The sequence below is a fragment of the Taeniopygia guttata genome, chromosome 2 (genome assembly GCF_048771995.1).
Source record: "Taeniopygia guttata chromosome 2, bTaeGut7.mat, whole genome shotgun sequence".
Classification (NCBI taxonomy): domain Eukaryota; kingdom Metazoa; phylum Chordata; class Aves; order Passeriformes; family Estrildidae; genus Taeniopygia; species Taeniopygia guttata.
Genome location: NC_133026.1, coordinates 131,556,345 through 131,578,724, shown reverse-complemented (window position 1 = coordinate 131,578,724; position 22,380 = coordinate 131,556,345). Strand labels below are relative to the sequence as shown.

General features: G+C 45.0%; 1 protein-coding gene across 1 annotated transcript; it reads left to right on the top strand.

Moving 5' to 3' along the window:
- Window positions 1-1,527: 1,527 nt before the first annotated feature.
- RRM2B (ribonucleotide reductase regulatory TP53 inducible subunit M2B) lies at window positions 1,528-21,675 on the top strand. Its single transcript, XM_030266532.4, has 9 exons — window positions 1,528-1,780; window positions 5,719-5,871; window positions 7,294-7,410; window positions 8,338-8,471; window positions 10,022-10,116; window positions 12,116-12,249; window positions 17,604-17,708; window positions 18,799-18,912; window positions 19,376-21,675. Exons 1-9 carry the CDS (start codon window positions 1,688-1,690, stop codon window positions 19,526-19,528), a joined length of 1,098 nt encoding a protein of 365 aa, XP_030122392.4. The 5' UTR covers window positions 1,528-1,687; the 3' UTR covers window positions 19,529-21,675.
- The last annotated feature ends 705 nt before the right edge of the window (window positions 21,676-22,380 follow it).

Here is a 22,380-nt window from a genome sequence, read left to right as displayed (position 1 = left end):
GGCAGTGGCAGCTGACCAAATGAGTGTGCTTGAATACTGTACTCATGTTGGAAAATAGATTACTGCCACAACCTGTGGTAAGGTTTCTCTGCACGGAGGCTTCAAGGAAACTTAAAGAAATTTTAGGCTTTAGACATACTGAAATAATTCACAAACTGATTTTCTGAGAGGGAACAGTGCTAAGCTGAAAAGCAGATTTCACTTTAGTTTATAAATGAAAATTCTTCAATTTACCTGAAATGACATTTTCATATACAAAATTAGACTCATAACCCATTGCAAAAGGCAGCTGAGTATTCCCCCAAAAAGTAACACCTTTTGGGGGAGGGAAGAAAGAGGTAGGACGGTTAAAACATTTGCCATAGCAGGACAGCTGCTGCAGCTTGTGAGGAACTAAGGGAGGAGTACAGCTTCCATCACCTAAATAGGATATTGTAGGTACAGCTGAGTAATAAATTTGTGCATAATGCTGTATTTCATTTGTATGTGCTTGTCTGTATTTCAGTGTTGTATACATGATTTAATTTTTATAAAACAAAGCCAATAGAAGGTGGCAGATTTTTGTGGAGGTGTAAGAACAGCCACATGCTGTTTGGTTAATCCTTTCCAATATTTTTCTTTTTCTGTGCATCATTAGGCACCATGTAAGTAGACATAAGGGCAGGTGTTTAAGAAGTTATCTCCAAATACTTGAACAATTTTCTATTACTAATTATATTAATTTATGGTAGATCTTCTTCCCTGGCAGGACAGGGCATTTCTTTATTTAGGGAACTCTGAAACAGTGGCCAGGACAATCAGATTTTGGGGCTAAGACAACTGGTAGACAAGTCAATGTCATTTAATGTGGATAGTTTGCTGCTTGTTGGATTTTGTTCCACAGATTCGTGCATCTCCCCCTTTGAACCACGAGCAAATTCTGTATTACAAACACCAATAGACTCTCTCTGTAAATGGGTCAGTTGGGTTTGCTCTACATCAGTCAGTGTTCCTCTAATTGCTCTAGACAAAAAACTGGAATCCCTGCTAGTCCAATGTACTTGAAATGAGTGGAGCTGTTGTTGGATGTAAAGATTAAGCAGCTTGTCTAAGTATCTCTGGGAAATAAAATTTTAAGGATGTCTCAGAAATAACAGTACTCAGGTAACAGCAGATATTGTTAATGTGAATACACCTTTTCTCATTTACTTTTTCTGTGTTCCTGCTGTGCTTTTAAGTCACTTGCTGCTCAGGCATGTATTTCTGTAAGAAAACCAGAGCTGTTCTTGTGCTTAGTCACAGATCTCACCACGGAACTTTTCTTATCCCCTGCCCTGGCTAGGCTTGGGCGTCTCTCACAAGGCATTAAACCAGGAAAAGGTGCGGTCCAGAGGAGCCCAGCTGGCCTGACTCCACCTTGCCGTGCTTGGGAATGGAGAGGGGAAGTCTCTGTCGCTGTGGCAGCCAGGTGCCTTTAAAAAAAATACCCAAAGTTCTTAACGGCGCACGAATTCTTAAAGCAGCAGCGAGAGTTACCTTTCTGGAAAGGGGACACGCGAATCTTTTGAAGCGCTCTCTGCTTGCAAGGGAGAAAAACAAGTGTCAATCAGCGCTGTCGCCGACGGGCTCTCGGCGAGCGGCTGCAAGCACCGCGCTGTGTTTGTTATGCAATTGCTGCGCCCTCCCCGGGGGCGGAGCGGCCTCGGCCATGGCTCTTCCCCCTTCCTGCGCCGCCGCTGCCCGCGGCGCGGTCCCGCCGGCCATGGGCGAGCGGCGGGGCGAGGCGGCGGGCCCGGAGCGGGTAAGGCCGGGCCGGGCGGGGAGCGGGGCCGGGCCGGGCGGGGGCTCCGAGGACGGCGGCGGCGCAGCCCTGCCCGGCCGGGGCCCGCCGCCTCCCCGCCCCCCGGGCCGGGCCGCCGCGGGGAGACCCCGGGCACCGGGGACCGCTGCTTCGGACAGCCCTGGAGGGGACACGGAGCCGTCCCCCCGCGCCCTTGTCCCGCCGGGCTCGGCAGGGCCGGGCCGGGCCGCTCGGGCCCCGGGGAGCGCTGGCAGCGCCTGCGGGAGATGCGGGCCGGGGCCGGGCACCGCCGCCCGGGGGTTCTGCGCCTGCCGGGACCGGGAAGGCAGAGCTCGTTCTCTCTGCCCCGGGCTGCATGGCGGCAGCTGTGGGTGTTGGTGATGTTCCCGGCTTCCCAGGCCCTATGGACCGGGAAGGTCTGCCCCGGGAGGCGTCTGAGCTACGTTCTGGTGTCCCCCCAGTGTAACCTTGCTAAACCAGGCAGAGGTGTGCGAGGGGAAAGGAATGTGTTCTTCCTGAACCCTTGTGTCTCATCAGTTCTCAAGTACCCAAAAGCAGGTGTGCCATGTTAAATACAAGTGTAAGAAACCCCTTACTGTGTCCCCTGGAACAGTGACGTGCTGTACCCATAGTGAAGTGCGTGGTAGTCCTGGATCCCCTCAAGCATGTGGAACCAGCAGGTGTTGTGCTCCTCAGACGCTGTGCAGTGCAAGCCATCTCTCCCAGGAATGGTGATGCTCTTCCCAGTCTCCCTGCTGGCATGACCTGTGCTGCCCAGGGCTGGCCTGAATGCTTTGGAAGCTCGTGGGATGCACGTGCAGCGTCTTACTAGGGTGTATGAGGGTTTGTGGTCGCATACCATGGAGTGTATGTTCCACATCACACTGCTGGCTCTGCCAGCACCTTTAGCTTTGTACCTGCCTACAGCTGATGTAGGGCATGTAACTGCGATGCTTGCACATGTAGCCCAGCAGCTGTAGCTGTGGGGTGATGGGTGTGTATATATGTTAATTATTTCCTAGTTTGTTTCCTTGTTTGTTAATTATTTCCTAGTTTGTTGAATTTGAAATTAATGGAAGGTGTTTCAGTACCCCTAAGCAGTTTTTGTTGTCCATTTGCTTTATTGTCATCACCAGAAGAGCTTGTCTCTCACAGTTGCAGAATAACTGGAATATGATGTACTGGAGTGTGTCCAGCAAAGGGCTGATGATTAAGAGGCTACAGCATCTGTTATACAAAGAGAGGCCATGAGTGCTGGGACTGTTCACTCTGGAGAAGACTCCAGGGGATTTTGTGAGTGGGTGAAAATACCTAGTGGAGGGAATAAAGGAGACAGAGCCAGGCTCTTCTCAGTGGTGCCCCATGGTGAGACCAGGGGCATTGGTAACACACTGAAGTATGAAGTTGCATTTACATATGAGAAAACACTTGTTTTTTCTGAAAGTGCTCAGATGCTGGCACAGGTTGCTCCCACAGGCTGTGTAGTCTCCATCCTTGGAGATAGTGAAGCCTCATCTGGTTGACCCTGCTAGTGCAAGGGTTGGCCCATGCCCACCAGCTTCACCTCTTTTATGTGTTTGGATCGTGTTGTCTGAACAGAACTGAGCATGTACATATTATAAACTGGGTGCCTTTGTCATTATGGTGAATGTTGACTGTTTTATGCACCATCATAGCATTAAGAAAAAGATCTGGGGTGCAGATTGAAGGTGATGTTGACCTGTGACTTCTACCTTCTCCTGTCTCTCACACTCCTGCCAGTGCCCCTGGATCCAGGAAGGCAAAGCAGGGAATGCATTATGCTCCTTCAGCACAAGGTGGTTACTGTTCAGAAGCCTCAGCAGTGATCAGAGTGTGCCACACACCTTGAAACTGAGTTAGAGAAGATGGGATTGTCTTGTAGTCACTGCCTGCCTGCCAATTTAGAGCCTGTGAAAGGCTCCTTTCACAGAGCCTGCCTCTAAAACTCCTCTGAACCCATGGAGGTAATAAGGGAGGTGGGATATAGGTTGAGCAGGAAGTTCCGGTATGGTGTAGCCTCTGTGACTGACCTTTCCTTTTTTAAAATTAAAAACCCCCAAACAACCAAAACCATCTATTTAACAAGATACTGGTACCATTTTTAAAACTGCAGTCCAGCCAACCTCACCTGAATCCTTGGAAAGATGATGGGATGGCTCATCCTGCAGTCCATCTACGCATGTGAAGACAGGACAGTCATCAGGAGTAGCCACCATGGATTCACCAAAGGGGACTTGTGCTTAACCAATCTGATTACCTTCTGTGATGGGACAATTGGCTGAACAGACAAGGGAGAGCGTGGATTTTGTCTACATGGGCATTAGCCAGGCTTTTGCGAATGTCTCCCATGGCACCCTCATAGTCAAGCTCAGAAAGTGTGAGCTGGATGAGTGGATGGTGAGGTGGATTGAGCACTGGTCTAGTTTCAGGGCTGTCACTGGTTGTGTCCCCCAGGGTTCAATGCTGGGCCCAGTATTCTTTAACTTATACATCAGTAACTCGGATGAAAAGGGCAAAAGCCTCCTCAGCAAGTTCACTGGTGGCACAAAGCTGGGAGGAGCAGCCGATACCCCAGAGGGCTGGGCAGCCTTTCAGAAGGACCTGGGCAGGCTGGAGAGGTGTAACATGTTTCAGTGATGTATTCACTGGGGGTATCTGGGGTATCTATGCCAGCTATGCAATGTGCACATATGTTTGGGTTTTGTTTGTTTTTTAAAATCTGAATGGCATTATTTGTTTGAGAATATTTTCCAAATTGAAGTAAAGGAATGCTTTTTATTATGAGTAGTTAAAATCAGACTGGGTAGGGAAAGGACTTACAGATACCTCTGGAAGGTAGAAATAATAGTGTTCAAAACCTTCAGCTCCCCTTCTCTGCTGTATTATATGGGACACCTTGTACACTGCCTGTGGTTAGTTATCCTCTACAGCAGTGTCAGTGGGATCTTGGAACCAATCCAGAAAGGCATCCTGCTCGCTGAACTTCTGATCAGTGTGACTCCCCAGCCCTTCTGCAGAGGTTGCAGCATGCTGTCCCGACAGCTCTTCACAGCAGTTGTTTCTAGTAGTGTTTGGTGACATGTCTGCAGGGATGCAGGGATTGATCCTGGGAGCAGGTGTCCCCAGCCAGAGGTGTGGTGAAGGCCCTGGTCAGAGTGCCCTCTCTGCTACTTTTCACTGGCCTGTTTCCTAAATATCAGCTGTCCCCAGCTCCCCAGCTCGGCTGGGCTAGAACTGAGGAAGAGCTGTGCACAGATGTCCTCTGGAAGCCCCCACAGAAAGATCAGTGTGGAGATGGGTGACTCCAGGCAGAGGTTTTCCTGCTGCTAGCTGCTGAGAGGAGGCAAGTTAGTTTCGTATCAAGGGAGAGCCTCCAGGGCAGCCTCCAGACCCACGCTGCTGTGTGGGCTGCCCTCACAGATTGCACACACAAACCTCCATTGAGACTCGCTGTGGCACAGGGCTGTCCTCTGTCAATTTGGATTAGTTACCGTGGTCTCATGGCTTTCTTAAGGCAGTCCATCCAGGTCCTAATGGCTGGAGGTGCCTGGGCAGTGAGCGTGGTGGAGCTGTGCTGGTGGCAGCTGTGCTGGTGTCTCCCCGCGTGTGGGACCGCAGTGGGTGATGTCTCCAGGGCAGACTTCCCCCAGTGCTGCAGAAGGCTTTGTGGCACACAGGCATTTCCTGGTGCCGGCAGGGCTGGGAGGGGGCTGGGGGCTGGTGAGAGCTGTGCTGGGCAGAGCGGGTGGGTGGGCAGCGCTGCCAGGAGCGCTGATGGAGGGCAAGGGCACATGTACCCCAGGGGACCAGGTGAGAGTCTCTGTGACACGGCTCAACTTCAGACCACACTTTCGGGATAGTGTGAGGAGGAGGAGTAAATAGTGGTAACTTTAACCAGAGCTGTGCTTTATTTTCAGAGCTCATCAAGTGCTGCTGAAAATGGCTCCGACCTTGATGAAGAGCCTCTACTCAGAAAAAATCACCGCCGGTTCGTCATCTTCCCGATCCAGTATCCAGACATATGGAAGATGTATAAGCAGGCTCAGGCCTCCTTTTGGACAGCAGAAGAGGTGAGCCCTGGGCCAGTAGGTTGGCAAAAGGCAGTCAGACCACCGAGGTCCTGGCACACCTTTCCTAGCTCTGCTGCTGGTTTCTGTGTTGCAAAGGTTGGAGTTAATTTCATCAAATATCAGGTGCCAGCACCAAAGCAGAACTCCCTTCATCGACAGTGGAAAGCAAGCTGCTTCCACAGGATGATTCAGCAGACTGGTTTAGGTGCTTAGTTTAGGATGAGGTGGAATTGTGTCCTGGAGTGCTTCCCTGGTTATGGAGAAATCCTAAGTCAGATTGCTCTAATTCCTGGTCAGATAGCTCCTACCGTGCTGTGGTCTCTGAACCTGCAGCTGACTCCTGATGTAAGGAGTAAGATGCTGTGGGAAATTTCATGCTGTTCCTTAATATTAGGTACCTAAATTTCCAGACAGATAGTGTTAGTTTTGCTGAAAATGTGTTTAGCTGGCTCCTGATTGCCCTGGTGAGGTGCTTGCCCCATGTTACATTGCAAGCTCTAAGTTTTTCCCCGCGGGTGCTGGTTAGCTAGACCTGAGCTTGTTTGTGGGCAGTGGTCTGCAACTACAGAGGAGTAAGTTGAAAGCACTGGCAGGCTCTAAATAGACCAGAAAGCATCATGGGATGATGAGGAACTGATGTTTGTGGAGGTGGTATTTCATTACTTGGCTGGGCAGCTTGCTGCCCTATTGCAGCAGATCTTCATTTAAACCATTAAAGAAAAAGCATTCCAGCTCCTGCCTTACCAGCATTTCCCTACTACATTGCTGGTTCCTTCTTACACTGTCCTACCATCTGTAGGTCTTCTGCATTTTTCACATCTAACTCTGCATTAGTGCTGTTTTGGTTCAGAAAACCTACAAACAAACAAAAAAGTACCATGTGAAGGAAGCTGTGGTTTTCTCTCATGGCTGGGGTTTGGTCTGATAGACAAGAGCAGTTGCACAGCATTTGCTTCATACCATTCTTTGACAACATGGAGGCTGAACACCTGCCAAAGGCAGAAGTCCCCTCAGTCCATCTTTTGACATGCTTGGTGTAGCTTTCTTGGGGTATCAGCATTTATTTCAAGTAAAGTTTAAGTGTCTCAGAATGAGGTCTGGCTACTGGTGTGTGTTCATACTTGTGACAGAAAGATACTAAGGCTTTTCAAAATCTCATTTATTTATTCAATAGATACCAATTTTTATTCCAAATTGCAAAAGTGTAAACTGTGAAACAAGTACATGATGTTATTGTTGCAGAGAGAAACAACAGTTCTGCAGTGTCTCTGTTGTCTTTTACAGTCACAAGTAATTAAATTCCCTACATGTAAAGATTTGAAAGCAAATGCCAAAACTCTGCCTCAGTCACTTGACTGGGCTGCTTGTTTTTACAGAATGACAAATGCAGAAGGACAATGTTTCCCTTTTTCTTTTCATTAGGTTGATTTGTCAAAGGACCTTCCTCACTGGAACAAGCTGAAAGCAGATGAAAAATACTTTATCTCTCACGTTCTGGCATTTTTTGCAGCCAGTGATGGAATTGTAAATGAAAACCTGGTGAGAAAGACTTACAGAGTGCTTGAATACTTAGTCATGTTATTATCTTATTAACTCTCCATTTCGGCTTTTTCACATTAATTCATAGGTTTTTTAAATGTGTACTTTTTTTTCTTTCCATCTCACCTTTTTCAAGTGGAACAAACAGCTTGTTCATCTGGGAACAGTGTTTGGGTTAAATTGGGTCAGCTGTGGTCATCAGGGCTCCAAATCACATCACTCTGGAACACTGTTTTTACGTTCAGCCCCTGCCTGGCTGTGGGATGTGCATTTCTGAATGAATTAATGTAACCCCATATTTTTCTGTACTCATGTTAATTGAAAAGTAAGGAATACAGACCATGGCTGTACCATGTATTCCTCATTTTGGTAAAATCTGTTTTGTTCTCACTGAACAGCATCCTAGAATCTCTTAGGGCTGCAGGTGGGTGCTGCTAAAAAGATGAGGAATTCTTCTTGCTGATATCTGTTCTGGGCTGGAGAATATCTCATCACAGGTTAGCAGTGGTATTTGTCTGCAAATGCCCAGTTTAAATCTCAAATATTTGAATGTTTATAACATGCAGTGTATATGTACATGTATTGCATGAACATGCCTTATGTCATGCTGTTTGTATTTTTAATGATGAACACAAACTCTGAGGCTTTGTTCAGTACTAAGTGTTTAGTACTGCATTATTTTGCTGTTCTTTTCCTGTGTACATGTGCCCTCATGCTTCAGCTCTTAGATGTACTTACTTCTGGCTAGCTTGCTTTATTTACCTCTGCACCACAACTATCCTATTGACATATCTGTGAACAAAGTAGGACAGAACTGCTCCCATCCTGTCTCTGTAGCAGAGATCTGATGTCTCTCCTGTTGAGCTCAGAGTAGTGTCATGCAGGACTGTTTTATTGTACTAACTGCATGCTTTCTGTTTTTGGCAGGTGGCACGTTTTAGTCAGGAGGTGCAGATCCCAGAAGCTCGCTGTTTCTATGGCTTTCAGATTCTCATTGAGAATGTTCACTCAGAGATGTACAGCTTGCTCATAGACACCTACATCAAAGATCCCAAGAAAAGGTAAACCTCTGGATATGTTACAAACCTGTGGGAAATCTGTCACTGAAGCCAGTGCCACTGTTGTAGGGCAGCATGGCAGCTGTCTCCTGTTTTCGTACTGTCTTTCTGGGGGAATTGGGGAAAGTTCCTTAAAGCTTTCAAGGCCTGCATGTCTGACCCCCAAAATGGAGAGGAGTATTACTGACCAAGGCTTATTGTGGGAGTATCAGAAGGTTAGTTAATATTTGTATAAATCTTTTATTGCTGGAAGCATGGAGTATGTGAAATGTTAAAGGTTAGATGAGCCCCTTGAGGTTATCGTGCTCCTGCAGTACTTGTTTTTACATCAGCAAAGGATCAGCCTGAGGAAATTGAGTGCTCATGATTAAAGTGGTTTCTAATATGCAACAATCAATGTATTGCATCCTTTCAGCCTTTGTGTTGTCAATGCTTTTTAATACAATTTGAACTGCTTATTTTTGAATTATTGAGTTCACCTTTTTTGTCTGAAGAACTTCCTAATCCAAACAGAATACATTTGAAAAGCAGCACTTTCCCTCAGAGACTCCACCATGGTAATGGTCAGGCAGAGCTTGCTTTCCCATCGTCATGTGTTGATGATGGTGGGAGGACTGAAAGGTTTCCTTTCAGGTTTTCAGCCTAGGAACAGAGTCTGTGCATGTGGAACTTGCTCAGTTTCTTTTGTGGGGTTGGGCAAGATGAGGTTTTGCTCTGTGGATAGGCTGAAGTAGCTGTCTTCAATTCAGAGAAAGACTGTGATCTGGTGTGTGAGCACTGCTGGGATGGGATGTGTTTGTTCACAGCCTTCCTTCCCTGAGCCCTTGGAGATGCTGCTTTCTGCACATTTGCCTCCCTCTGCTCTTTTTATCACAGATCACATCGTGGTTTAACCTGGCAGGCAGCTAACACTACACAGCAGCTCACTCACTGCCTGCCCCTGCCCAGTGGCGTGGGAGAGAATCAGGGAGACAAGTAGAACTGGTAGTTTGAGGTAAAGGCAGCTGGATAGGACAGGAAAAAAAAAAAAAAAAAAAAAATAATGCACAATGCAGTTGCTCACTGCCTGCTGGCTGATACTCAGCCAGTTCCCAAAAGCAGCCCCTGGCCAGCTTTTCCCTAGTTTGTATTCTGAGCATGACATTGTATGGAATATCCATTTGGCCATTTGGGATCTGCTGTCCTGGCTGTGTCCCCTCACAGCTTCCTGTTCCCCCCAGCCTGCTCACTGGTGGAGTAGGGTTAGAAGCTGAAGAGTCCTGGACTTTGTGTAAACACTGCTTAGCCACAATGAAAACATCAGTATATTATCAACATAATTCTCATTCTAAATATAAAACACAGAACTGTACAAGCAACCAGGAAGAAAATGAACTCTATCCCAGACAAAAATAGGACAGATCATCACCTCTTTGGGCTGGGAATGGTCTCTTACTTGAGTTAGTTGAGAGCCTTGCATAATGGGATCCTCTGTCTGGTGGAGCAGGAAGGGACAACCAGAGTACATTTACCTAAATCACTATTTTGATGTTTTGTCTCATTTTCTTCTATAGGGATTTCTTATTTAATGCTATTGAAACAATGCCTTGTGTTAAGAAGAAAGCAGACTGGGCTCTGAAGTGGATTGAAGACAGAGAATCCACTTTTGGTGTGTAGCTTTTTATAAACTTGTTTCTATTGTGTATCACAAACTGACTGTCTGTGAGTAAGCTGCACCCCTGGAACATGAAATGAAATTCTCCACAGATGTAGTGGGTCTCTGGTTTAGTGAAAGAACTAGAAGTAAATTCTGGTGAGCATATATGTTTTTATCTTCAGGTAGAGAAATAAAGAAATGGCAGTGCCCCCTGAAATCATGTTATGAAAAATGCTCTGTCTTTTGTTTTTTGTTTTTTTTGTCTTTATACTGAATAACCCTGGTTTCCTCAATTTTTGCTTGTAGACCCTATATTCTAGTTTTCTTCTAGTTGGTTCTTATTTTTCACTCAGTGTTCAGAACTGGAGAGGTGAAGTTCTTGTAAGTCCAAGTATTTTCTGTGTTCATGTTCCTATAGAGAAATCCTTGGTGTTTTTTTGTAACTGAGGCATGACTGAGCCTGGACAAAAAAGATTCAAGAACCATCTATTTCTGGTGTTTCTGGTTTGCTGTTTGGACTGGGTTTCTAATTTTTGTATCTCATTTCAGAGCCGGGACAGTGGCTCAGCTTCCATCAGCATGGTGCAGGGCATCCTTAGAAGTGTTCTGTATTCTTACAGTGTTGACTTGGGAGGGTTTGCTGTAGCTGAAATGCATAATGGGTGCACTCTGGTGAATTTTTTTTAAGTAAACATCCTCTATATTTTGAGAAAGTGCAAGAGATAGAGAGATTCAGCCTGGTGAACAAAATAAATCTGCACATAATTCTTTAGCAGCATCTGTTCACAGCTCTTGTTTGAGAGGGGTTCTTTTTTGTAGCTGTACATTGTTCTGTCCTGGAGCTCCCACTGCCTCCCCAGTCTGGCTTTGCTTGCTGTGTGTGAAACCCCTTCATCATCCCTTTGTTTGGCTCCCAGCAGTGTGGGGTGTGCCAGGAATCAGAAAGTTCCCTTACTCAAAAAGCAGTGTGCCCCCTGCTCCCTGCCCCCAAACTTAATGCATTTTATCCAAATAAGTAATCAGTCTTCTGCTTCATTAAACCTATATTTTTAAGCAGCCTTTCTCCATTCCTCTATAGCAGTAACCTACAAGATTTTTAGTGTTGCCAGAAAAATTCTTTCTTTAATAACTTCTCTGATACTTGTAAGTTGGTATTGCTCTCTGTGCTTTTTCCTAATTTGAATTTCTTCAGATGAGCCAGCAGTGGACATTTGTATGTCATAGAGGAAGTGGGACATCTGACTACTTCGGGTTATTTTTTTAACAAAATTCTATGCTGTTCTTATTGGGAAAAGGCACCAGAACTTAGTACCAAAGCTCTTAATGTCAGAACGTACACAATAAGCCTGTGAAGTTGTTTCAGTAGTGTACATGTAGTGGTGTGGCTTCACTAAACAGTCAGATGGTCTTGTAGTCTGAAGAAATACATTCATATAGAGAACAGGGAGAACTGGGACCAATAATGCCTTGCTTTCCTATGATTAAACATGGAATAACACAAGTAGTTATTTGTGTCTTGACTTATGTTCTGTAGACTTTCATTCTTTTAAGAATATGTGCTCTTTTAAGAATATATGGTTTTATGTAGATTCCCAACAAGAAGAAATTGTGGTGTAGGGTTTTTTGTTTAATTTAGAAGAGATGGGCACTTTTCTCAGTTTTGGCTGTCAGGTACACAGCTGCTTTCCTGGCTTTCAGGAGAAAGAGATAATGGAGTACTAATTAATGTCTTGGCCACTTTGGACAACTGCCTTCTTTTGCTTCGGACCTGTGTCGGTTTCAGTGGGTGCCCTGGTTCTTCAGTTCTGCTGGGGTTGCCTCTGGCTGAGTGCTATGGGGTGTGTAGACCCTCTGTACATCAGGATCTGCTGACAGATGTGGTCAAAGACAGCATCTGGTGCTGCAAAGGGGATTGCTTTTCTCCAGCATCACTGTCTGATGCAAATGGTGCCTCTTGCTGATGAGCAGTAGAGCAATTTGTGTCTAATGAAAAATGTGTTATGTTAAACAGGTGAGAGGGTGGTTGCCTTTGCTGCAGTGGAAGGCATCTTCTTTTCGGGTTCCTTTGCTGCTATATTTTGGCTGAAGAAGAGGGGCCTGATGCCTGGATTGACTTTCTCCAATGAACTTATTAGCAGAGATGAGGTAATGTGGCATATCCTACATACTGTTTGGGAAGAAAAGTGAGTTTCCAGGGCAAGGGTACAATTATATTTAAGAAGAACCCATAGTCTTGTCAGAGGAAGGGGAAAAAAGCAGACTTTTACCAAAAATCACAGAATCATAGAATCATTTAAATTGGAAAAGACCTTTAAGATCACTGAATCAGACTGTTAACCTGCCACTGCCAAGTCCCCCCCTAAACCATGCCCCTAAGTGCCACATTCACATGTCTTTTTAATACCTTCCCTTGACCACAATTTCCATGAAGCTTTTTGTAGTATCAAATCTAATCCCCTGCTTGAGGCTATTTCCTCTTGTCTTGTTGCTTGGGAGAAGAGGGCAACCCACACCTCACTACAACCTTATCTCAGGCAGTTGTAGAGAGTTCGGGTCTCCCTGAGCCTCCTTTTCTCCAGCATAAACACTCCCATCTCCCCCAGCTAATCCTCCTAAGACTGGTGCTCCAGACCCTTCACTAGCTTTGGTGCCCTTCCCTGGACTTGCTACAGCACTTCAAATGTCCTTTTTGTAGTGAGGGGCCCAAAACTGAACACAGGACTCAAGAGATATGACCTCACCAGTACAATCACTGTCCTGGTCCTTTTGCCACGCTATTGCTGACACAAGCCAGGACACTGTTGGCCTTCTTGGCCACCTGGGCACACTCTGGCTCATGTTCAGCTGCTCTCAGCCAGCACCCTTGGGTTCTTTTCCACTGGGCTGCTTTCCAGCCACTCTGCCCAAGCCTATAGCACTGCATGGGGTTGTTGTGGCACAAGTGCAGGACCTGGTGTTTGGCCTTGTGGAACCTCATACCATTGCCTTCAGTCCACTGATCCAGCCTGTCCAGATCCCTCTGCTTTCCTAGCCTCCAGCAGATCAACATTCCTACCAAACTTGGTATCTTCTGCAAACTGACTGAGAGTGCACTCAATGCACTTTACCACTGATAAAGCTATGAAACAGGACTGGCCACTCAGGCCAGTAACATACATACATATATATATGTGTGTTATATACATATATATATATAAAGTGCATGTATAGCTAACATAACATAACTGAGCCCTGGGGAACCCTGCCTGTGGCCAGCCACAAACTGCATTTAATTCTTACCATGTTTTTTTCCCTGGCCATCCAGCCAGTTTTATATCCAGCAAACAGCACTGATTAACTTAAAGCCTGGGTGCTGCTGGGTCCCTCAGCAGCAGTACCCTTTTTCAAAGGGAGTAAACATAAATACTGCTGTCCCACTTGTGATTTAACCCCAGCCAGCAATCAAACCCCATGCAACCACTCTCTCACTCCTCCACCAGTAGTATCAGGGAGAGAATTGGAAAGGTAGAAGCCAGGAAACTCATGGGTTGATATGGAGACAGTTTAATAGGGAAACCAAAAGTCATACACATGAGCAAATCAAACCAAGGAATTAATTCACTGTTTTCCACGGGCAGGCAGGTGTTCAGCCATCTCCAGGAGAGCAGGGCCCATCATGTGCAACAGTGACTTGGGAAAGCAAATGGCATTACTCCAAACACTCCCCCCTTCTTCCTTCTTCCCTCTTCCCGTCACTGAATGTCACATGGTCTGAATGTTCTGTTTCCCCATACTGAATGTCACATGGTCTGGAATATCCCTTTGGTCAGTTTGAGTTACCCGTCTCTGCTCAGGACAGGTTTTGTGTCTCCTCCCAGTGTCTCATGCACCCCCAACTTCCTCACCTGGGTGGCAGTATGAGAAGCAGAAAAGATCCTGGCTCTGTGTAAGCCCTGCTCAGCAACAGCAAAAACATCTCTATATTGCCAACCCTGTGTTCAGCACAAATCCAAAACACAGACCTATACCATACTTGAAGAACACCAATCCTACCCCAAAACAGCACACCAGCCAAAACCCAGCACACCGATGTATATAGTATTATCAAAAATGGATTTTTTTAGATTGAAGGGGATGTTTGTTTTCCTCTGCTGTGAAGGGAGGCAAAGGCCCAGCTGCTTAAGGAGTGGGGTGGAATTGCATGGTCCCCAGCTGTAGCGGGGGGCTGGCTGGAGCAAGGACCTGGATAGTGTGTGACTCTGAGACTTGCTGTGCTTCAGCTACTTCAGGCAGGTTCAGGTGACCTCCAAGTACCACTCCCCACCTGCTCCAGAGCTTCAGACAGCCACCTGCATCCATCACTGTGGCAGATGTGTCAGGTTGCTGCAGAAGCAGCAGGTACCACTCCTCTCCATGGTCTTGTGTTGCTGCACAGCAGTAGAATCTCTTGGGAGGGGCAACTACAGATCTGCCTTTTAGGAGAGTGAATCTTAACTTTAGATGTGAGGTGTCTGAGGGGCTGCCTGTCAGCACACCAAATATGACAGACCATGTGTTTACAGGGGCCCCTTCCTTTCACTGCTTCCTTCCTTTCTTTTTCCTTGCTTCCTGCAAGTTGGCAGCTGTTGTTTATGGCTGGGGACTGTGCACTGCACTACTTATGTCGCTGTCAGCACTGAAAAAGTAGAAAGACCAGTTTTGTATGCAGTATAAACATACTAGTGGTTGTAACTTAGCAGAGCTGCTCTTAATGTGTAAAGAGCTTTTCTATAATGGAGGTGATTTTTGTATGTTAGATAAATTGCTTTGAAATGAGACATGATATGTCTAAAAGATACTTTTGAAGAAAGTGATATGATGAGTAAGGAAAAACAGCCTTCAACTTCCTTGTATCTTCTGTGAGTCATCATGAACTGATCCATATGAGAGAGGCAGGATTTGTTACAAGGATCACTTGCAGGTGAGTGCATGTAACTGTACTTTTCTGCAGTCAAGCACCAAAATACTGAAATTTTTTTGAACTCTGCTGGCATAATTCCAACTGCAGTGCTGTTATGAAGGTTAAAGCTTGGTGCACAGAACACCTGCATTGAAACCCAGTGGCAGTAAAAAGAATCCACAATGGAAAACTACAAACTGGTTTTTGATGCACCTGGACAGATAAATTATCAACTCTGTGTGTTTTTTGAGCTGCTGTCTCTGTTCCCAGGCTGTTCTTGAGCTGGTGCATCTCTGATACTTAAAGGTGCAAAGCTGGTGGGAGCACCAGTCAGCAGAGCACACCATTTCATGGAGAAGCCAGGCATGTCCTGCATCCTGCTGGTGATGTTGCCCTGGATAAGACCATGGGAAGCCTTGCAGCAGGCAGCTAATGTAGTCACTAGAGGTGGGGATATTTCCCAAATTACATTACTTCAGGGCTATTTCATGACCTTAATCACAAGGATTTTATAGCCTTTCCAAAAAGGTTTTCACAGAATCGTTAGGGTTGGAAGGGTCCTCTGGAAATCATCCTGTCCAATCACCCTGCCAAGCAGGGTCACCTGAAGCAGGTGACACAGGAGCATGTCCAGGTGGGTTTGGAATGTCTCCAGAGAGGGAGACTCTGCAATCACCCTGAGCAGCTTGTTCCCGTGCTCTGTCACACTCAACGTGAAGTTCTTCCTTATATTGAGGTGAAACATCTTATGTTTTAGTTTACAGCCATTGCTCCTCATCCAGTGGTTGCTGGACACCACTGAAAAGAATCTGGCATCATTCTCTTGGCACCTACCTGTCCTGGCTTCAGCCAAAGAGAGGGTTAATTTTTTGCAGTAGTTGTGAGAGGTTAGAGCCTGGACCTGTGTGCCTAAGACCTTAATGTTACTGGGTATCATCTCAGGTCATTGACAGGGGTGGAGAAAAGGAACTCCCTCTCCTGCTTTTAAGAAGGGTGTTCCTTCCAGTGGGAAAAAATGTAATTGGGAAGAGCAGGTGGGTATTTGTCATGGGTTTTCTATGTAAATAGCTTCATCTTACACATTTTGTTGTTCATAATGCTGTTACTGTTCTTTTCATTATCTTCTTGTTTCCAGTAAATTATTCTAATCCATCCTGTGATTTTCACCTTTTGTGCCTCTATTCACAGACTAGGAAGGGGCAAGGGAAGCCAGGGGTGCCTTGGTGAAGGCAGGGAGCAAGCAAGTGGTTTGGGAGAGTCTTGGTGGGGCACTGAACTGGGGAGCACCATTCCTAAGCCATGACACCACCTTTGAGATAATTATATGCATTAATGAGATCTCCTCTCAGTGTTCTCTTCTTCAGACTAAACAAGCCCAGCTCCTGCAGTCTCTTCTCATAAAAAAGATGCTCCAGACCCCTCATCATTTCTGTGACCTCTGCTGGACCCTCTCCAGTAGCTCCTTGTCTCTTCCATACTGGGATCCCAGAACTGGACACAGCTGTCCAGCTGTGACCTCACCAGGGATGGGCAGAGGGAGAGGGTCACCTCCCTTGACCTGCTGGCCACACTCTTCCCAATGCACCCTGAAATCCCCTTGGCCCTTCTGATCACAAGAGCACTGCTGGCTCAGTGGACTTGTTACCCACTGAGACTCCCAGGTCTTTTGCAGCAGAACACCCCTCTAGTAGGTCAGCCCCCAGGTTTTGTTTGACCCTTGTTAATGATAATATTAGATTGTCTTGTAGCCCATAGTCTGCCAAATTCTTTCTGATTGGTTTTCACTCTGGATGTTCCCTCTTGGTATTTACTGGCTGTAACCACTACCTTCAGTTGAGAGGAGAGATGGTAGCACAGTGGTCCTTTAGGCTGGCAGTGGTAGGTACGGCTGAAGCAAGACCATCAAGCTGTACCCAGGCAAGTTAAAGAAAAGCTGAGGTGCCTCTTGGAGCAGCTGTCTGGAGTTGCTTGTCTCCTTACCTTGGTGGGAGACTTTTCTGGAAATCCTGGAAAGGAGCACAATTTACTAGGCTCTGTGTAGGATAGCTGGGGGAAATGAGGAGAGGAGTTTAGTTGGGGAAGAGATGATTTGTTAATGTTGGGTTTCGTGACTTTAATCTGAATCTGCTTTTCTAAAAATGCTGTTGGGAGAAGCAAGGGAAGAAATGCTAGTGAAAGAATTTTAATCAAGTATCTCAAAGTAAAGAGCAGGTAATCAGCCTGTTTTAACTCACAAGTAGTTTTGCAGGTCCTGATGTAGAAGTCTTTCAGCAGAATCATCCCTGACAGGAGGCAGAGACCAGCAAGGCTCTGTGTAGGATCACTCACAGTAGAGCAGCCGTCAGAAAAATTTTACCTGAGAAACATAATATGCTGAACATCATTTTGGCACAGGTAGCATGTGATTTGAGATATTACTGGGTTGTAAACTACAAGTCCACACTACGTGTGATAACATTAAGACTTTCATAAAAGCAGGAGGCTGGGAAACTTCAACACAAATGAGACTGCCTGAAAATAAGAGCAAACTATGGGGAAGAGGGGAAAACTGACTGTTTTTTTCACTGTTCTCTTATTTCAGGGTCTGCACTGTGATTTTGCTTGTCTAATGTTCCATTATTTAGTGAACAGGCCGTCAGAAGAGCGAGTCTGTGAGATCATTGTTAATGCTGTAGAAATTGAGCAGGTAATCCTGGTTGTGGCAACATTGTGGGCAGCATGGGCTCAGTCTGAGATGTGAAAATAAACAAGTTAACTTCTAACTTTGGGATTCCATGTTTGATACTTGGCTCAGGCTTGATTCCTGATGCATTATACCATTCTTTCCCTCTTCATTAATGGTGACAATAAGAGTCAGAGACTTTCTGATTCAATTATCAAACAACTGGGGCAAGCTGAAGCTGGCAGCTGGTTTTCTCCTTAATGACAGAAAGGAAGAAAAGCTTTCTGATTTGATATTGAATATAATAGTTACAGTTGGAAGGGACCTACAATAATCATCTAGTCCAACTGTAGCTGTCTCTTAGAGAGGAGTTTGTTTACATCTGTCCTTTCAGGTACTTTGTCTCTCCCTATTGTATTCACATCTCTGCTTTTCCTCAGGAGAAGACAGGGTCTGCTCTGGCCACAAATATCATGCTGTCTTCTGGCTTTTTCTGTGGTTGATGTCAGGTTCTTTCATCTGAAGTGCTGCCCTTCTGCAGGCACAGGTTTCTGCATGGCTGAGTGTTTGGTCATGTTGATTTTAGTTTAGCTTTCATTCCTGTTGTTACTTAACTACTATGATGATGACAAATGCTCCTGCTTTGTCTCACAGCACTGACAGGGATGCATTGGTGCCTGAATATACACATGACTGGGTTCAGCACTCATATATATTACTGCCCTCTGATCTGTCATTCTGTAGTGGCTGGAAGCCAGGAAAACTGGTGATTTCTTGCTCTATCCCTGCTCCCACTACTATGGTCCATAGATTTATTGAAGTTGGAGCTTAAGCTTACACAGAAATGTATTCTGGGGGATTGGAAAAAGGCAGTGGAGAGGCAGTGATAAAAAACTTGTGCCTTTTCCAGAGTAACAGGCTAAAAATAAAGGAAGATACAAACAGTTACTGAAAACAGAAGATATTTGTTGAATTTAGTGATGCGAGTTATTTATTCAGACAACTTCCTGGGGAGCGTGAAACATCACAGAGTATGTTACTCTGAAACACAAGTGTCTTGTCTCCTTTTTTTCTTAAGTTTTATTCTAAATGTCATCTGTATTTTAACTTCTAGGAGTTTCTAACTGAGGCATTACCTGTAGGTCTGATTGGAATGAATTGCACCTTGATGAAACAATACATTGAATTTGTTGCAGACCGGTTACTAATGGAGCTTGGGTTCTCAAAGGTAAGAGATGCAGTTGCCCCAGATGCTGGCCTGCCAGTGCAGCCCAGGAGCACTGCCAGCACAAAGCACTCCCTTGTCATGCTGGGAAGCAGGTCATATTTAGCACATGGGCTTCCTGTGAGTAACAGCTGAAACCACAGCAGTCATACCTATGCTTCACTGTAAAAGGGCAAGAACAATTCAGGCCTTTGTTTCCCTTCAGCTGCTCAGCAGGTTTGTAATGGGAAACGTAAGCTGTGCTCAGGTGCTGCAGTGCTTGAAGAATAACAAGCACCTTGCACAAGTGAAGGCTGATCTCCTGGGAGTGGCACTACTGAATTTGCTTAGATAGGGGTCCATAGATCCTGCAGGATATTGCAGGCAGAGGTGGTCTAGTTTGAAAGAGTTTGACAGTTTTGCTTGCTGTGGGGTTTTTAAAGCATTATTTCCCTGTCAGAATCACCAGTGTGTTTTCCTTCCCCAGGTCTTTAATGTAGAAAATCCTTTTGATTTCATGGAGAATATTTCTCTGGAAGGAAAAACAAATTTCTTTGAGAAGCGGGTTTCGGAATATCAACGTTTTGCTGTTATGGCAGAAACAATGGACAATGTCTTCACTCTGGATGCAGATTTTTGACAAATTGACAAATGAATGGTGACTGTTTCCCTCTCCTCATCTCTCTTTATGCTGTGAAGTTGACTTAATTTCCTCTCGTGAAATCAGAGGTGTACTGGGATATTTTTCCTGAGTTTTCATGTTGTTTGTCAGAGGAGTAAATATATTTCTCTCTGTGTCATTTGAAAAAAAAGGGGGATCATTTGTAAAAACTTTATATGGCTTTGTAAAATTATGGCCTTTTTAAGATTCCCTTGATTCATCTGCTGTCAATGCTGTCTTTAAAAATGACATGGAATGGATGCTACTACTTTTTTAAGACTTTGGTAGTGTTTTAAGAAAGCAAACTGCATATTTACCTCATGTTATGGTATTTTAATCTGAAAACCAGCTGAGGTATCACTCCATGTAAAAATGTTGCTATAAATTATTCTCCTGTTTTCTGTTTTCATGTTTATAGATTTGATATAGAGTAAAAACTCTTCTGTTTCATCCTGTTGCAGATACAGTAATAACTGAATATGAGAAGACCTTAATGAGGTCTGAACTATAGAATATTATTAAACCTGGGAATTACGTGTAATCTCCCCATTAACCTGGATTCTGTCTCAAAAAAATTTTACTCAGGAAAACTGATGGGTCTTGGTAGGCACTAATTCAAATACGTGTGATTAATACATGTGATTCCTGTCTTACAGCTGTTACTGTATAGGTCAGTGGGCTTTGAATGGTCCTTGAAAAGGCACACATGTTAACAGTGGAGAAAAACCACATGCCTAGTTCTTAGGCTTGTGCTGCCTGTTTTTCTGTGCTTCAATGATCAAGTGCCTTATTAAGCAATCTGTAGTTATATTTGTAATCATCTGACACTGAAACAGCCAGCTCTGGGTGTTGTCCATCTCCCCTTGTTGTGCTGGGTGATTTGGTATTCTCCCCTTCTTGGTTGCACTTGTGCATTGAAGGGGTGAGAAGACATGTCATACCAAGGGATTATTCCTTGAGGTGCTACAAACAGACTACTTGGGCTGTAAGGAAGCACCCAGTAATGTATGAAGGTACATCAGGTTGTGTGTTTGATGTGAATCATTGGAACCGGTGTCACAGAAGAGCTTCTGAAAGAAGGTATTAAGCATTTCAAAACCAAACCAGAAGTAGTATGGAGTAGCAGCATCTTACATAGGACTGTTGTTTGGTTTTTGATTGTGTGCCTGAAAACGGTTTGTAATTTTTTGGTACCACATGGAGAGAATGGAGTAATTGAAGAGTGGCTAATGCGCTGTAGTGCTACTTGGGCTGGAAGGGATGCTATTCAGCTGTATCTGGCTTATCTGCAAATAAATAGGCTGTTCTTTTCCAAGATGAAGTGAATATTCAAGAGCTAGACAGAGGGTTCTGCTTTATTAAACCCAAGAATTTTTCATAATATTCAGCATTTGTGGAAGAGTTTTTGTAAGTCTTACTCTTGCAAATACCTTGTGCTGCGCTTGATACACCTGGCCTGAGCCAAACTGACAGCCCAGGGTTATCAGTGATGGGGTAGCACAAGTATTATTTCCCTGCCAGCCCAGATCAGCCCTAGTCCCCTGGGTACCTGAGTTCCATGAAACAGGTCCATGCCTTGTTCCTAGTGAACAACTGTCCCTGCTGTAAAAATAAGCAGCAAAATTTACTCTGTTCTTTTAGTCTCTGTAAAAGATCAGGAGTATTTACTGAGCATGGATATGGAACAGCTATTTTTTTTTCCTACTAGAGCCTGCATCATTTGACATAAGGTACTTGGAAGAGGGCAGAGTGGAACGTTGAAAACACAGAGAAAAGCTGGAACTCATATCCCTCACTAACATCCTGGAACTGCAAGAGAACTGTGGACTCAGAGGGAAAACTCAGTGCCTTTTGGAAATACTGAGTTGATAGGGGAGAAAGAGAAAATATTGTAAATGGGTCTGTTATTAGAGTAATAGAACCTATTATGTCACTGAAAGTACTAAAAAGCATTTATTTTGAGTCTTGTGAATTATGATGGTAGTATAGAGAATATTCTAATATGAAACTGCAATGTGCTCAGGTTCTGTAAATGCATATGAGATACCAAAGTCTGGTACAATGCCTCCTACTTGATTTGTGTGTAAAATATGTGTGTTGTTCAATAAAATTTTGAGTGTGGGGAAGCCCGTGTCTTCATTTACAAGTTACTTGCCTCTTTTTGAAATCCAAAGTGATAAAATTGGGATGTGACAGAGTAAGTCAGTATTCACAGCTTTTGGATTGTGGGAGAAGGTTATGAATGCTCCATATATTGTCTTGCACTTTTTAGAGCTCTTGACTTGCTCTTTCTTGTTCCTGGAAATAGGTTTGGTTTTTTTTTTGTAACAAGTGGGTTTGGTTTTTGTTTTGTTTTTAATTGGGATTTTCTGGAGAAATCTTTTGGGTGTTTGTAAGGTTCAGTGAAGAAACACTCCAAAGATGTATTGTCAGTGGGTGGTACCTGATAGATCAAGAGCATCATGCCTTGGGGCGGGCACCCTGACTGCCTGGGCACAGCATCGTGAGGTTTGGGCCCTAAGCTGGGGCCAGCCAGGCACCTGCCTGAAGCCAGACACTGGTCACCTGGGTTTGAGCTGGCACAGCTTCACAGCTGCTTGTGTAGGCACTGTTATTTCAAAAGTCTTGTCTCTGCAGCCTCTTTGTGCCTCCTTGACACAGGCATGATAGGCAGAAGGTGCCTTCTTCCACCAGCAGCACTGAGCAGAAACCCCACGGGCCTCTGAGGGCTCTGTGTGTCTCACACTGTGGCCATCAAGCTTAAGAAAGCCTGATGGGTGTGAGTGTGGGGGGAGAAGGTGTGAAGCATCCCTTCAGTGTGCATGGTCTGT

What these genes read in the sequence shown, in the direction of transcription:
- RRM2B (XM_030266532.4), top strand. Translation starts at nt 1,688, where the DNA reads ATGGCTCTTCCCCCTTCCTGCGCCGCCGCTGCCCGCGGCGCGGTCCCG. An exon ending in ATGCTGTAGAAATTGAGCAG is followed by an intron (nt 17,709 to 18,798) that starts GTAATCCTGGTT and finishes TTTAACTTCTAG; the next exon opens with GAGTTTCTAACTGAGGCATT. An exon ending in TGGAGCTTGGGTTCTCAAAG is followed by an intron (nt 18,913 to 19,375) that starts GTAAGAGATGCA and finishes TTCCTTCCCCAG; the next exon opens with GTCTTTAATGTAGAAAATCC.